The sequence below is a fragment of the Ruditapes philippinarum genome, unplaced genomic scaffold (assembly GCF_026571515.1).
Source record: "Ruditapes philippinarum isolate M1 unplaced genomic scaffold, ASM2657151v2 ctg12407_1_1_1_1, whole genome shotgun sequence".
NCBI classification, from domain to species: domain Eukaryota; kingdom Metazoa; phylum Mollusca; class Bivalvia; order Venerida; family Veneridae; genus Ruditapes; species Ruditapes philippinarum.
The window spans coordinates 9,957-27,539 of record NW_026867035.1 but is presented as its reverse complement, the minus strand read 5'-3'; the positions used below and the strand labels follow the sequence as shown (position 1 = coordinate 27,539).

Genomic DNA, 17,583 nt, shown 5'->3' with positions numbered 1-17,583 from the left:
AAAAAGGTCAACACAGTAAGCAGCCAGTGTTGTTTTTTTTAATTCAAATTATAATACAAATACAATAAAAAACAAATACAATAAAAATACATCGCAAATACAATACAAATACTTATACAAATACATTGTAAATACAATACAAATGCATTACAAACATGACAATACAATAGCAAATAGGTTGCAAATACAATACAAATACAATACAAATACGATACAATTCAAAAACATTGCAAATACAATACAAATACATTGCAAATACAATACAATAAAATACAAATATTATGTAAATCATATTTTTGAAAGAAAATACAAAAACTATATTGAACTTTTTTTCCTTTGTGTTAGTCTAACAACTTCATTCATAATGACTTACAATAAAAAATATGATGTTATCTTTAACATGAATTAATGACATTGGCAGAACAACATCATTTAAAGCATGCAAAATGCTTTGTTACAAGTCTTTTTCTAGCACAGACGTAAACAGAAGAAAGTCCTCTCTGATATGCAAGAAAACACTCTAGTACCAATGAGCAAAATATTTGATTCCATAAAGCAGTTGTCAGATGTAACAATACAGGGAGAAGTAGTTGTGCACTTGTTACACAATAAATATGTCAAATGCATACTTCAATTGACAAGACAAACATAGTCTGGGCAGCCAGGCTGCCTATAATGAGTTTTTAACCCATGCAGCCAGAAATTTTAGATTATACCAAGCCCTACATATTTACCACTCTGAACAAAGCCAAAGTTCTGTGACCAGAGTATGGCTCAAACCACCAATCCTTATATTGAATGGTATGTACGCTTACCACAAAGCTCCTTGTAGCATGGCTCTCAGCAGTGTAAGCAATAATTAATCACCAAATTCTTACCTGAGTAACTAAAAATCTAGCTGCTTCATCAATATTTATATTTTCCTTTGCTGATGTTTCGAACCAACCAATGAAGCCTTTTTCTTTACAAAATTCATCTATCTGAGATGTGTTATTCATTAATCCTTCTTTAGGTTGATCACACTGTAAAATACAAACTCTGTCTCATAATGCAGCAATAATCAAAGTGCTGAAAGCACTGAATGTGACATACACTAATGTTCAGTGCAAGTTGTTGAAGCATATTAGATTATGGTGTAAAACATATTCTTACAGTAAAATGAATGCCATAAGTCTAGGCTTAATAGTCATTTAGAAAATCTTGCATTTCCCTGCAGTAATTTTATAACAAAAAAACCACATGAAGCATTAATGCTTGTCTGTCACATGATAACAAATTTTCATACATGTTTTGATTTAAACATGGGCAAAACTTCTAAAAATGTTGTTATCTGCATTATGCTCCTGACCATGATAGTTTCATGCTGATAGAAATTCTACTCAATGTGTGCCTTTATGTGTGATATAAGAAGTAACCAATGTAAAAACGACCTTATCATTTTTAAGCATTTCAGGAACTAACCAGTACCTGAGTAGAACCACTAACAATGTGTAAACTAGGTGGATAGCTTCCTAACATGAAAGAATTCAAAGTCTCTTTTGGGTTTTGAACCCACAATGGTGAGGGGCAAGTGGTTTTAAGTCACAGACCTTAACCACTCGGCCACTGCCATGTATGAATGTTCTAAATTTTAGGTTTTTAGGCTTTATGATCTCATTGGAACTTCTTTAAGAAAGTCAGATGGAAAAGGGTAAAGGAACTTTACATAACATTGCCATGGTTTCACTGCAGTTAAATGAAATTTAATCATCTAACAAAGTATTTGCTACCAGAACACAGACAAACCTTATTGGCTAAAAGAACACATGGCACTGGTCTCCCATCAGCAAGTTGAACTTTGAGGTCAAGGTCATTTTTCCACTTTGTTACAGCATCAAATGTTGATGCTCTAGTCAAGTCAAACACAATAAATGCTCCCACTGCCTCCTTATAATATACCCTAGTCATATTTCCAAACCTTTCTTGACCTGAAAACATATGTTATAGAAATATCAAAGTTTATATTGAATGTACATATTTTCATACATTGCAAAATTACGACACTGTTAGATTCTCATATTTCATAATGTTATTAAATATTTTTACACCAAGCTATAAAACTGCATTTATACCAAGTATATTATATAATAAATGCTTGATCTGATAATAGGATTTAAAGTCACACCACCTACATTGAATAAGTCATATGACAACAAACAACCATGCTTTGAACATTATTTTTGCCATATGCCTTACTCATCAACCATACCTACTATCTAGCTTAAATGAGAGCAGTGGCCTATTGTTTAAGGTGTCTGCCTCTCAACTCAGGTCCCATGGATCATTTTAATTTGTATCTACAGTCTAACCTGTGTTAAAGACCACCTCTGAATAAAGATCACCATGCGTATTATAAAGGCCACTCTGAGACATTGATTATAAAGAGCAAAGTAACCTCCAAATATTTAAATAACAACTTGTCTCTAAAAGACATGTTTTTCTCTGCCTTGGATGGCCTTTTTTAACAGGTTAGACTGTACAAGCTTAAAGGCACACTCTCAGTACAGAGCAATGAGTGTGAAGTTTCTTGCACAAGGAAAAAACAGCTTCCTCCTGACAGAGGTTGAATCCCCACTTCTGACATTTCTTAGATTACTAGTGTGATGTGTTAACCACTTGGTCATGCACAAATGATGACAACAATTTTATGATATTATCATGACATCATGAAAAATCTTCATCTATTGTGATGTGTTTTCTAATTTAATATTATATTTCATTATGTATTTGCAGAAATTTCTATAAATAACTCTGTTTCAAAAAATATAATATGACTTATATATCACTGATGAAATATTTTTAGTATTTCCTTGAAAAGAACAATTTTTTTGTTTTGTTTAGTTTTACATCCCACCAACACAGTATTATAGGCAATATGGTGACTTTTCAGCCTTACTGTTGGAGAATGTTTTTCTTCTTTTTGGTACATCCCACCAACACAGTTTAGGCCATATTGTGACTTTTCAGCTTTACAGACGGAAGATGACCTGATGTGTTATTTCAGCCAGGAACTGGCACTTGGGTAGAAAAACTGACATTCCATACAGCTGGATAGCTTCCTCACATAAAAACAATGAACATAATAAATAAATAGTTTAAATATATATGTATGTACCTGCAATGTCCCATAACTGCAGCCTCACTATGGTCTCAGCGTCCCAATTAATGACCTTTAAGGCAAAATCTACACCAATAGTTGCTCTGTAGTGTTGAGAAAAGAACTGATGTACATATCGTTTGATTATTGATGTTTTACCTGTCCCTAGCTCACCTATTACCAATATTTTATACAGATGTTCTTTCTTATCACCTCCACCTGCCTGAAATCACAGAAAATAATGGTCTTAAGTTGAATACTGGAAAACAAGTCATTTTAAATAACACATTACTTCCCTGCAGCCATAATGAAAAGTCAAAAGCATTTTGTTCTTCTATCTTACAACCATAATTCTGTGTCTGAAATTTCTTCAGAAATTTCTATTTAAAGCAGTATCTAATTATAAAATATGGAGAAAAAAAACCCAAAGTTTTAACCTTTAGCATGCTAAGTGGCAACTGAATCTTCCCAATGGGGAAATGTGGATGTATACAAGCTAAATCTCCCTGATGCAAACAAACTTTTACTTTTAGCTTCACTGTGCACTTAAATAAATCCAGGCAACAATATCTAAGTCAACCTGCTTATTTTCGAAGTTGTAACTGCAAAATTTCTTTTCACAGCCCTGCATAAATTAGCTTGGAAAAACACAAAATATTCTGAATAAGCTATATCTTAGGAAATAAGAATATTTGGTTTTTCCAAGCTAATCTGTCTAAGGTACAAACAAAATTTTACAGACGTTACAGCTTCAAAAATAAGTGCAACAGGTTGACTTATCTATTGAGATGGGTAGTGCACCATGAAGTTTGTTTGTTACACCTACAGATTTAAGCTTGAAAAACTCACATTTAATTTGAAATCAGTTCTGGATAACAATAATTCTACTCGGGACTAAGTTTATTCCTGAGTAAGTCTATTGTGTTTAATTAAGTGTGAACCAATTGTTATAATCTATAAAGGATCATAAATAAACAAGATATGTTTGTAAAACATGTTTGCCCCCTATCAGCAGCCAATAAGTCATGTGATAAGGTTACTATGCATGACTTCTGACCCAGTGATCAAACAATTAATAAGGGTTATCAAGTATCTACTGGTCATGACCTTAACCTTTGACCCCTTGACCCCAAAATCAATAGGTCATCTGCTGGTCATGACCAATCACCATGCCAAGTTTGAAGTTCCTAGGCCTAAGCGTTCTTAAGTTATTGATCAGAAACCGTTTTTACTTACAAGGTCAATGTGACCTTGACCTTTGACCCCTTGACTCAAAACTCAATAGGGGTCATCTGCTGGTCACAACCAATTATCATACAAAGTTTGAAGTTCCTAGGCCTAAGATTTTTTAGTTAATTGATCGGAAACCGTTTTTACCTACAAGGTCAATGTGACCTTGACCTTTGACCCCTTGACCCCAAAATCAATAGGTCATCTGCTGGTCATGACCAATCACCATACCAAGTTCGAAGTTCCTAGGCCTCAGGGTTCTTAAGTTATTGATTGGAAAGCATTTTTACCTACAAGGTCAATGTGACCTTGCCCTTTGACCCCTTAACCCCAAAATCAATAGGGGTCATCTGCTGGTCATGACCAATCACCATACCAAGTTTGAAGTTCCTAGGCCTTAAGGTTCTTTAGTTATTGATCGGAAACCGTTTTTGCTTACAAGGTCAATGTGACCTTGACCTTTGACCCCTTGACCCCAAAATCAATAGGGGTCATCTACTGATCATGACCAATCACCTTACCAAGTTTGAAGTTCCTAGGCCTTAAGGTTCTATAGTTATTGATCACCATACCAAGTTTGAAGTTCCTAGGCCTAAGGGTTCTTTAGTTATTTATCGGAAACAATTTTTACCTACAAGATCAATGTGACCTTGACCTTTGACCCCTTAACCCCAAAATCAATAGAGGTCATCTGCTGGTCATGACCAATCACCATACCAAGTTTGAAGTTCCTATGCCTTAGGGTTCTTTCGTTATTGATCAGAAACCGTTTTTACCCAAGAGGTCAATGTGACCTTGACCTTTGACCCCTTGACCCCAAAATCAATAGGGGTCATCTACTGATCATGACCAATCACCATATCAAGTTTGAAATCCCTAGGCCTAAGGGTTTTTTCGTTATTGATCGGAAACAGTTTTTACCTACAAGATCAATGTGACCTTGACCTTTGACTTAACCCCAAAATCAATAGAGGTCATCTGCTGGTCATGACCAATCACCATACCAAGTTTGAAGTTCCTATGCCTTAGGGTTCTTTCGTTATTGATCAGAAACCGTTTTTACCCAAGAGGTCAATGTGACCTTGACCTTTGACCCCTTGACCCCAAAATCAAGAGTGGTCATCAACTGATCATGATCAATCACCATACCAAGTTTGAAGTTCCTAGGCCTTAAAGTTCTTTAGTTATTGATCGGAAACCGTTTTTGCTTTCAAGGTCAATGTGACCTTGACCTTTGACCCCTTGACCCCAAAGTCAATAGGGGTCATCAACTGATCATGATCAATCACCATACCAAGTTTGAAGTTCCTATGCCTTAGGGTTCTTTCGTTATTTATCAGAAACCGTTTTTACCCAAGAGGTCAATGTGACCTTGACCTTTGACCCCTTGACCCCAAAATCAATAGGGGTCATCTACTGATCATAACCAATCACCATATCAAGTCTGAAATCCCTAGGCCTAAGGGTTCTTTCGTTATTGATCGGAAACAGTTTTTACCTACAAGATTAATGTGACCTTGACCTTTGACCCCTTAACCCCAAAATCAATAGAGGTCATCTGCTGGTCATGACCAATCACCATACCAAGTTTGAAGTTCCTATGCCTTAGGGTTCTTTCGTTATTGATCAGAAACCGTTTTTACCCAAGAGGTCAATGTGACCTTGACCTTTGACCCCAAAATCAAGAGGGGTCATCAACTGATCATGATCAATCACCATACCAAGTTTGAAGTTTCTAGGCCTTAAAGTTCTTTAGTTATTGATCGGAAACCGTTTTTGCTTTCAAGGTCAATGTGACCTTGACCTTTGACCCCTTGACCCCAAAGTCAATAGGGGTCATCTACTGATCATGACCAATCACCATACCAAGTTTGAAGTTCCTAGGCCTTAAAGTTCTTTAGTTATTGATCGGAAACCGTTTTTGCTTTCAAGGTCAATGTGACCTTGACCTTTGACCCCTTGACCCCAAAGTCAATAGGGGTCATCTACTGATCATGACCTATCACCATACCAAGTTTGAAGTTCCTAGGCCTTAAAGTTCTTTAGTTATTGATCGGAAACCTTTTTTGCTTACAAGGTCAATGTGACCTTGACCTTTGACCCCTTGACCCCAAAATCAATAGGTCATCTACTGATCATGACCAATCACCATACCAATTTTGAAGTTCCTAGGCCTTAAGGTTCTTTCGTTATTGATTGGAAACCGTTTTTGCTTACAAGGTCAATGTGACCTTGACCTTTGACCCCTTGACCCCAAAATCAATAGGGGTCATCTACTGATCATGACCAATCACCATACCAAGTTTGAAGTTCCTAGGCCTTAAGGTTCTATAGTTATTGATCGGAATCCGTTTTTGCTTATAAGGTCAATGTGACCTTGACCTTTGACCCCTTGACCCCAAAATCAATAGGGGTCATCTACTGGTCATGACCAATCACCATACCACGTTTGAAGTTCCTAGGCCTAAGGGTTCTTTAGTTATCACTCGGAAACCATTTGGTCTACGGACCGACGGACCGACGGACCAACGGACCGACGGACCGACAAGTGCAAAGCAATATACCCCCTTTTCTTCGAAATGGGGGCATAATAAAACTAGTCTAGTACACTATAAAATGATGTAGTCATTCATTTTTAACAACTCATTGATAGCTTTAAATGTCCCTGTTACATTTATATATATAACTGCTATACCAGCTTTATCATCGAGAACAAGACCTACAATCATATATGACCAAGAACAAGACTGACACATGATGGTCAAAATACAGGACATTTCAACTGTTCATTATTATGATAAAGAACAATAGTTGTAATTGGAACGTGGCAAATCTGGGTTTTTCCTAGCATATTCTCCTGTACAAACAAACTTTTAGCATTAAAGCTTCACGGTACATTACTGTTCACATTCAATTTGCAAACCTGTAGCGCTTAATTTTGAAGCTGTGACTGGAAAAGTTTGTTTCTAAGTCTTAAACCCCGGAATAGCTGGAAATTGTCCCCGAAATATGTTCAATTCTGGAGTAAGTCCTTATATATTTAATTGCTACTGCTATATAGTAGTGTTATTGTCACATATTGTGACAGTATTATTGCAGATATATTAAACACTTAAGCTACCAATTGGGACATAACTCCTTTAAATTATTGAAGTGTATAAATATGCATTAATTCAACAAAAAAAGTGAGTGATCACATAATCAACATTAAATTAACAAATTAAAAAACTCATATATAACCCACGATCCCTGGATATCATTCCTTTGAATATATTAATTATATAGTATGTATCATATAATAGAATTGGAATTTGTTTCAAGTTTTAATTACTTAGGTATTGTGTTATCTAGTGGTGGATCTTTTAAGACAGCAACAAAAGCATTAGCTGATAAAGCTCATAAAGCTATGGGCTTATTATTTAGTATTACAAAATGCATTGAAGTTCCTGTAAATATTATGTTAAATTTATTTGATTCATATGTTGCATCTATATTGAATTATTCTTGTGAAGTATGGGGGTTTGAAAAAGCGGAAAATATTGAACGAATACATAGAAAATTCATGAAATGGATACTCAATGTTAAAATGTCTACTGCTAATTCTGCATTATATGGTGAATTGGGTAGATATCCATTATATGTAGTTAGACAAGTTAGAATTGTTAAATATTTCCTAAAGTTGTATGTTGAAAAGGATTATAACTGTATTTTATCAAGCACAATGAACACTTTAAGATATGAAGCTGAAAATTGTAACTTTGTGAACTGGGCATCCAAAGTCCGAGATTTACTACAAAACACTGGTTTTCACGAAGTATGGATGTATCCTTCTTCGGTAAATATTAATATGTTTGTTCCTATTTTTCGTACTAGAATTATTGACATGTATATAAATAACTGGAGACAAGATATTTGTTCAAAGTCATCTTTGTTTTTATTTAAAGAATTAAAGCCAGATTTTGAAAGGTCCGAATATATAAATAAATGAAATGTCGTAGTTTAAGAAATATATTAGCTAAAATACGTTTATCTTCACATGACCTACATATTGAAACTGGTAGACATAGAAATATAGATAGAAACGATAGAAAATGTACACTGTGCCAATGTAATGATATTGAAGACGAATACCATTTTATTTTAATATGTCCAATGTATGCTTTACTTAGAAATCAGTATATTCCTAGGTATTATCATAGACACCCGAGTATGCTAAAACTCACACAATTGTTGAATTCTACAAATGTAAAGGTCTTAAACAAATTGGCTCTGTTTTGCAGAAATGCTTTTAAATTAAGAACAAATGAATTAAATTCTTTGTTATGATCTGATGAAATATGTAAAGTTGTTTGCATGTTTACAATATGATATTTACATTATTACTATGTGCATGAAAAATTTGTTGTATGTAACGATGAACTGTAAATGTTCAAGTTAGATTCAAATAAAATTTCTGTTCTGTTCTGTTCTGTTCTATAATATCTTTGACCTGAGCTACCATGTGACGTAACGTTACTCCTTTAATTTATTAGAGTATGTAATATTAATAATCATTAATTCAACAAAAACTGAGTAATCACATATAAATATTAAATCATTATAATATATTAACAAAGAAAACAACTACCATGATCCCAATAATCCTTTGAATATATATAATTATTATATAACATATACAATATCTTTGAATCAACACATATATTTCACTTCCTATTAATTAACAAGCTATATAACAAGTTAACACGATTCTCCTAATTACACTGACTCTTAGTATATTATTATAAAGCACCACGATACATTACAATTGATTTGTCATCCAATTTTATCAAGATAACAAAATTCAATAAATAATAAAAATAAACAAAGAAAAAAAATAACCAGGAAGTTTTTATTACTGATAAAGTTATATTGTCTTTTTTTTAATGTTTTATTGGATCATGAAATGTTATAGATAATAAAAAAGAAGTGTACACTAGAAAAATTCCATTTCCTGGTTAAATATTGAGTATCCTTTATAATTTCTGTTCTTCAAACTAATAATAACACAAGACTTAAGTATAAACTATTTAATATTTAACCTAGATGTTAGGCTACAATATTTCATTTTCAACCATCTGTAGAAAAATAATTTAAATAATAGCTATCATGCCAGCATTCTATAGCTTATATACATAATCTTACAATTGCCATAATTCTCTAGCTTAAATACTTATAATAGCTAACATGTCACTCTTCTACAGCTCTTCTATAGCTAAAACTAACTTGACATCATTCTATAGCTAATACTATAGCTAACAATATCCATCATTCTATAGCAAAAACTATAGCTAACAATTGTCAATATTCTCGAGCTAATGCTGTAGCAATCATGCCATTATTCTCTAGCCTAGCAAATACTATAGCTAACAATTACCATTATTCTGTAGCTAATTCTATAGCTAACATATTACTCTTCTCTAGTTAATACTATAGCTAACATGCCATCATTCTAATTAGCTGATACTATAGCTAACAGTTGTCAATATTCTTTAGCTAATGCTGTAGCAATCATGCCATTATTCTCTAGCCTAGCAAATACTACAGCTAACAATTGCCATAATTCTCTAGCTAATACTATAGCTAACATGCCATCATTCTATAGAAAATTCTTTAGCTAACATATCACTCTTCTATAGCTCTTCTATAGCTAATTCTATAGCTAACAATTGTCATTATTCTCTAATTAATACTATAGCTAACATGCCACCCTTCTGTTGCTTATACTATAGTTTTTAAACATGTCACACTTCTCTAGGTAATACTATAGCTTACATGCCATCATTCTTTAGCTTATACTATAGCTAAAAATTGCCATAATTTATAATCTAGCTAATTCTATAGCTAACATATCACTCTTTTATAGCTCTTCTATAGCTAATACAATAACTAACATTGTCATTATTCTCTAACTAATACTATAGCTAACATGTCACCCTTCTGTAGCTAATACTAAAGTTTTTAAACATGTCACACTTAATTCTCTAGGTAATACTATAGCTAAACATGCCATCATTCTCTAACTTATAAAAAAATTACTATAGCTTAAAATTGTGTGTCATCCTTCTACAGCTAATTTATCACATTTTTTCTGTCCAGTCAGATCTGTGACCTTCAGCTCACTCATAATCATATTTTTTCTCAAGATTATTTAATATATAATTGGTCTGAGCTTTGAAATTAAAATTACTTTATTAAGGTCTTTTTTGTAAAACTGTTCTAATTGACTGAAAAATGGTCTACATCATCAGGATGAATGTACTTTTCAACTTTTTCTCATCACATCACCATGAAGAGAATATAAAATTTTATCTACCTAGAAAAATGATTCCTAAAATTGTAATAAAAATCATAAGTTTTAAACTTACCTTTCGGACACTCATTATTGCACCTTTATTAAATTTACTTTATTTCTTAAATCTTTCAAGTTAAATCTTTATTCAACAGAAATACATGTATATACACAAAAGCTTCAGTTCTTCCTTGTTGATATCAATAAATATATCCAACACCTAAAACTGTATTTCAAAATTCACAATAAACTCCATATATTATAACAGGTGCTTCAATTAGTAAAACTATTTTCTCAATATTACAATACAGCAGCTCCAGTGAAGATATAATAATATATGATCACACTGCCTCAATGTCAGTGTGAGATAAAGACATATCGCCACCTTAGTGCAGTAACGTAATAAGTTCTTCTAAACTCAATACGTGTTAATCAGTTATTGCACTAATGTGATGATATACATATATATATATCTATTCATATATTCATAAATTGTGACATCATGTATTATCATATTAAAGATAAATTAACTAAACTGTATGATGAGGAAATTTTGTTATCAAACATTTTTCTGATTTACAAGTTTGTATCTGATAGTTTATTATTAGTTTATTACACAGATATCTATATATTTATAATGTTGCTTTAATTTACTTTAAAACCCCCACCACGCTGCCCTTGATCTCTTAAAGGAACTCAGGACTCCTTCTGTCAATCTAGAGGAATAACTTATAATTCTATAATACTCCTTATTTCTTGGATTGTACAGAAATTTATTTTAGTTCCATTGTGTAGGAAGCTATAAGCTTATATACACACTTTTGAATCCGTTCCTGGAACCTGAACCAGTCGACCGAGCAATGAGTGTAAGTTTCTTGCTCAAGGAAACAACAACTTGCCCCTGACGGGGTTTGAACCCATGCGACAAGCAATAATTAGATTACTAGTCTGACGTGTTAACCACTCGGCTATGCCCCCACTTAACATATCATTATATATATCATTATATAATATTACATCCTTATTTTTTGTGGCAGCGCCTGTCTAAATTTGTATAAATATATCTGAATTCACAGCAAAAACCTCTATAATGAATATTTCTGAATTAACTAAATAAATTTATTGAAACTAAAAATTTCTGAATCTTTTCTGAATATTTCTGAAATAGAAAATACTTTTCAGTCATCTAAAAGTATCTGAATCTTTGGTGCAATTATTTCTAAATTAGATAAGAACTAAAATTTCAGATTTCTGAATCTTTGCTGAAAATTTCTGAATTACATGTACATTAAAGATTAACTTTTCAGAAATATGAAAAGCATGTTCAAATGAATATTAGGTATGACACTCTGTCATTAACGTAAATCAATGTTCAGATACAAAATATCTAAGTTTCTACATTGTGAATCAAATTTTGGGAAACAAATTTTATTTCACCCTATATGAAAGTTACCAATGGAACATTATGAATTATATCAAATTGTTGTTTTTTTTTTAGAAAATGGGACTTTTAAAACAATTGAGCTTTGGCTTGAGTCATTAAGTCATAACATACTTAAACAGTCAAGAGCAATTAGTGATCACATGTTGCCTGATGATAGCCAATTAAGCAGTTGTATTGAGGGGTGATATTGACCAATTTGTTCCCTATGTCACAGTTTCTTTGTAGCATGTTGCAGCTACTGTGTAGCAGGAGACACAAAAAACATTAACAGACCAAAATGCTTTTTTTATTCAAGGGCCATAAGTCAGCCTAAATACATTCAACCAGAAAACCCCTATAATATGCACAAGTACATCGGAGTTAACAATATATATGCCATTTTTTCCAAAGAATTGCTTCACTTTATAAGCAGCTGCATTAAACAAGCTTTAAAATTTATCTTTCCAGACATAATTTCTAGCCTATCAGTATCCGGTTTACTAAGGGCACACTTAAAATCCTATACTTAAAAATTACCAAAAAAAAAGGATTCATTATGGGTGTCCGTTTGACCCTTGAAATGACTCTTTGACCCTTCAAATTTCCATAAGGCCTGATTTGACACTCAAGATTTTAACTGGAGGGTCAAATTTTCTTAAAATAATGGGGATTTGACCTTGTAGTTGGTAAAACTTAAAAATGACCTCAGGATTTCATGGCTAGTGAACACCCTGTTCATGAAACGTGCACCAACAAAGATGTCCTTCTTTATGGTAATGGTACTATAATTTATATGGTGCTTTATATGATTATTCAAATATGTAAACTTTTCTGATGAAATATATAAGGTGACACTGGTGTGAGCAGTTATAAATATGTTGTATAATATATTCAGACTGGTCAGTCACATATTTTAACACTTTTCCTGTCGTCTGAGTTACTTTAAAACATGACTTAACATAAAATGCATGCACCAATGAATTTATAAATGCATGATCATGTACTACAAATTTCTCAAAATAATTTTCCTTGGGATGTGCTGGAACAGTCCCTTGTATAATTATATAGTATCTTAAAAATCAAAAAAAGATACCGTAATACGATAATACATGTATTGCATGTTTTTTAGTATAGATAGTGAATTTATATTTTGATAATTTCACAGAGAAATTATGAAATATAATTTTCACAGTAGGAGGGTTTGATTGAATACAGATGAAAAGAAAATATGAGCCACGTCATGACAAAATCAACATAGTGAGTTTGCGACCAGCATGGATCCAGACCAGCCTGTGCGTCCGCGCGGTCTGATCAGGATCCATGCTTTTCGCCATCAGTTTCTCTACTTGTAATAGGGTTTGTAAGCGAACAGCATGGACCCTGATCAGACTGCGCAGATGCACAGACTTGTCTTGATCCATAATGGTCGCAAACGCACTATGTTCGTTTTGTCATGACGCAGCTCATATAACTTAACTAATAGGAAGTATATCATCAGAAATTATTTACACACTCTGTCATAAGTAAAATGTTCTTGTTTCAATGGAAGCACATGAAAATGACTGTGCACTTATCAATTGTTATAAATGTTACAAATTCTGTGTAATTTTACAAAATTATTTTTCAATAAGAATATTGTTTGTATGTTTGCCTGCTTCGACCAATAAGGAGTTCAACTCATCACCATAGTGCAGTCACTAACAAGTTATGTCCTTCTAAATCTAATAGGAGTTAACCAGTTATTGCATTAAGGGTATTCTGGCAGACCTGAGATCAAACTTAAAATACTCTATTATAAATTAATAAACATTTAGACAACTATTAAGTGCATGATACCATGAATTCATAAATTAAGGAAACTAAACATTTCAACTTTTTAAAATTTTCAAATTTTGAGACACCCATATGCCAAAGTTTATAAACTACAAATATTTTATTGTATATGCACTCAGTCACGGGTATAGGTAGTTCATTATTCAAAATCAAATTTACTGCCTTCAATATTAAATGACATTTTCTTGTGAATTGAATCGGGCATCATAAAAGTCATAACTTATGTACCCTAAATGGTTTATATGGTAGTAATAGTATACTGTTGATTATCCAAAGTCGCTCCCTATAGTAGTTATCATTATGCATAGTCACATGCACAAGTATAGCTAGTGTATTATATCTTGTCTTCTGAATCAGTTTATGCGCAAGTATAGTAAGTGCACGATAGCATGTCTCTTGGTTCATTTCATGGGCAAATACAGCTATAATGCACCATGTCTGAAATGCTGTTCATTTATCAAAGAAATTTATGATTTAAATAAAATTTGGTCCTTTACTAAGATTTGGTTGTACATGTATTTTAAGCAAGCTGCAATTTAAAGAAATCATTTATTTAAAAAATATTAAGGATATAAATTTAATTGATCCTTCAAAAATCCAAATTGAAAAGCCCACTTAATTTGCCCCAAACTACTTTACACAACTCTTATGCAGTAACCTTCTTGAACCTGTTACAAATTTTATGCAATTTCAAATAAGACATTTTTTTGTAAAATCTTAAACTGAAAAAATTTAAAAAGTTAAACCATCAACAGTGAGTCATCATAAATCTGGGAAATATGATAATATAACAGAACAAGAAACTGAAATAATGCCCCTTGTTAAAGTTTCTTTTTTTGGTTTCAACATTCCACAAGCCCCTTTTAAGGTGTTATTTGTGCCGTGTGGCGGCTGTAAAAAGTCTCCCCGTACATTTAATCAGTGATGTTATATTTCCGATCCTTGAAGATCGTTTTGCACAACATTATTGTTGTGTAAACATAATATGTGGTACTTTTAGTTTCTTCTTTTTGGCCATTTTCAACTTGGGTGGTTCCAGTATTCCTACTTGAATACTGTATAATCACCCTTAGACTGCTTTTTAAATTTGTCTTTTGACATCTTATCTGTGATATGCAGGCTTCATAACCTCGGATCCCCTTTCAAAATTCCATTTCATTTAGTTCCACCCATTGTTTTCTCGTTTAGGGCAAAACCATTCTTTCACTTGGGGACCATACGCCGCTTTTCATGGAATGGCACTACTGTGTCACATTGAAGGTTCCATGATAATCGCCGTATGAACACATCTGCGGATGTCTCTAAATTCAAAATTTTACCATTTTTTAGTGTTTAAATGTTGAATTCTTCTTAAGCCGGTGCTAGGGGGCGTGGACGGTACCTTGCACTTTCCAGTACCGTCCATGAACAGGCTCAATCAAACCGAGTCTGCAACATTTTCAATTTTATTGTGTTGGACTTTCTTTAGGGATTCTGTTTTACTCTATTTTATTTTGTGGTTTCAACATTCCACCAGCCTCGTTTAAAGTTTATTTTTTGGTTCCAACATGCCACCTGAGATGATCAATTTATGAACAGAAAAGATACCGTTTCACAATGATCAGATTGGCATGTAAAAAGATAAGCAGTTTTTTGCTAATAAAAATCAGCGTAAATAAGAGAAATACATGTAAAAGTCAAATGGTGTAAGACTTAAACAGTGTAATTATATCAGATTGATGTTACAGCTTTTACCCTAACTGATTGGTTGACTGTCAACCTGGGGACCAATAATATTACATAAGCTTATTTTGCCAGTAGCAGCAGCTGCTTGTCCCATTACAAGAAGTCCTTACAGTAAAAGCCCAAAAGGTTACAATTTTTTAAGCAGATATTTGTTTGTTTTTATTTTCCCCTTATTGCAAGCATCTCACAGACAAGGCACAGCACATCAGCAGAAGATTTGTGGCTTGGCAGATAAACAACTTCAAACTACCCAGTTTTCACATAACCAATGAAAATACGATCAGTACATGTGATGGGATTGACAAATATGCATTTAATTTGGATTTTAAAGGCGTTTTAAGCTCCACTCCCCAAGTGTCTGTGACTGTAATGGGTGGATGGACCCTCATTAAACATAGAGTTCATATATATACATTTGCAAGTACGATCTAATAATATAGTCCGCAAGCTGTCCACAAGAACAACTGACTTATAGGGAAGTGTAACTCTCAGAAATTAAGTTGAGTCAGTACTTATTTTAAAATTTTCACCAAAACTACATTGTACTGGTTTTGTCAAGATTAAAAGACAGACATATCCATGTAAGATATTTAATGGGTTAAATGTGACTTTAAAAGTAGGCCTACCAAGTTTCAAAGATACAAAAATTTGTCAAATTAAGCCAGTGTTTTGATAGATTACATGTAAACTGGTAAAACTTTAAAAGGATTATTGCAGCTGCAGTACTGTTCAATACGGGATAAATTTATTCAGTCACATAATCTGTTATGAATAATTATTTCATTTAAATTTAATATGCAAAACATGTTTCCGACTTACCATATCTAATCTTTATTAACGTTTCATACCAGGAAAAAAGTTGTTTAAAAGTTGTCAATCTCTTTCATGTGATCATGTGATATGTCCCAAAAATAAACATATCACAAAACGGCTTTTACGACATTGTGTCCTACATTTTAACCTTTCCAAATAATGTCCTATTAAAGATTTTATGTTAATTTGATTGAACTATTAATACTTGAGCTTTTATTCATAAGGTCAAGTTGATTTTTTACCGTGGAATTTTCATTCAAAGTGCTATTTAAAATTAATTCAAGCACAATTACAGACTTACTTCCCTTTGTTTAAATTTGCCATTTGCAGGTCAGCCGACACTATAAGTTTGATCTCAGCGAGGTTGGAGGGTCGGAACGTGAACCCGTAAAGTGTTACTTTTAAAAATTACTTTTGAAAATGCAAACTTGTACAGTATGACTATATACATGTATGCCTAACATTTTTTATTGTATCCGTGCATAGCACATATAAAATGACATAATATGCCTCTAAAACCCGCTTTTAAATAACAAGATTACATGTAGATTTAAAAGTATAATATAATGTATACAAGAAAAGCATTGATGCAAAGCATCAAAGGGCGTCCAAACAGCAGGTGCAGATGAACTAGTAGATATATGATGACAAGATATTCTTATAAACTTTTCAATGGTTCATTGGGTTTTACCAGAATTGTATATCACTTTTGAATGAACGGACGAAAGACATTGTTCATTATTTATAACTTTGATCGGCATGCTAGAAATTAGAATATTTCTTGTTATTTCTTTATGATCGTGGTTATTAATAGCAACGGATATACATGTATACAATCATTTATAATCCATATGTGTAACGCATGATCAACACCATACTTGTGTAATTGTCCCTAAAATATTATGTTATTGCTATTAACGAGGACCCCCTCTTAAGGTATCTGTTCACACTAAGTAACAATATGACACTTGTTATATGACCATGTTGATCATGTTGAGCATAATTGTTTATTATACAATAAATGTAATTTCTATTTTAATAAAAAAAAATACAGATTTTATGAATATTGTTTTCTTTTCTTTTTGTGTGTGTGTG

At 32.8% G+C, this 17,583-nt stretch overlaps 1 protein-coding gene across 1 annotated transcript; it reads right to left on the bottom strand.

Annotated features, from left to right (window-relative positions):
- Window positions 1–878: 878 nt before the first annotated feature.
- On the bottom strand, window positions 879–16,641 carry LOC132734580 (ras-related protein Rab-38-like; the record flags this gene model as incomplete). The annotated part of the gene is made up of 4 exons (XM_060721352.1): window positions 16,495–16,641; window positions 3,155–3,359; window positions 1,786–1,967; window positions 879–1,022 (listed from the first exon to the last, which is right to left on the bottom strand). Coding segments are annotated over exons 1-4 (534 nt in total), but the record flags the coding sequence as incomplete, so codon positions are not given.
- Window positions 16,642–17,583: the final 942 nt, after the last annotated feature.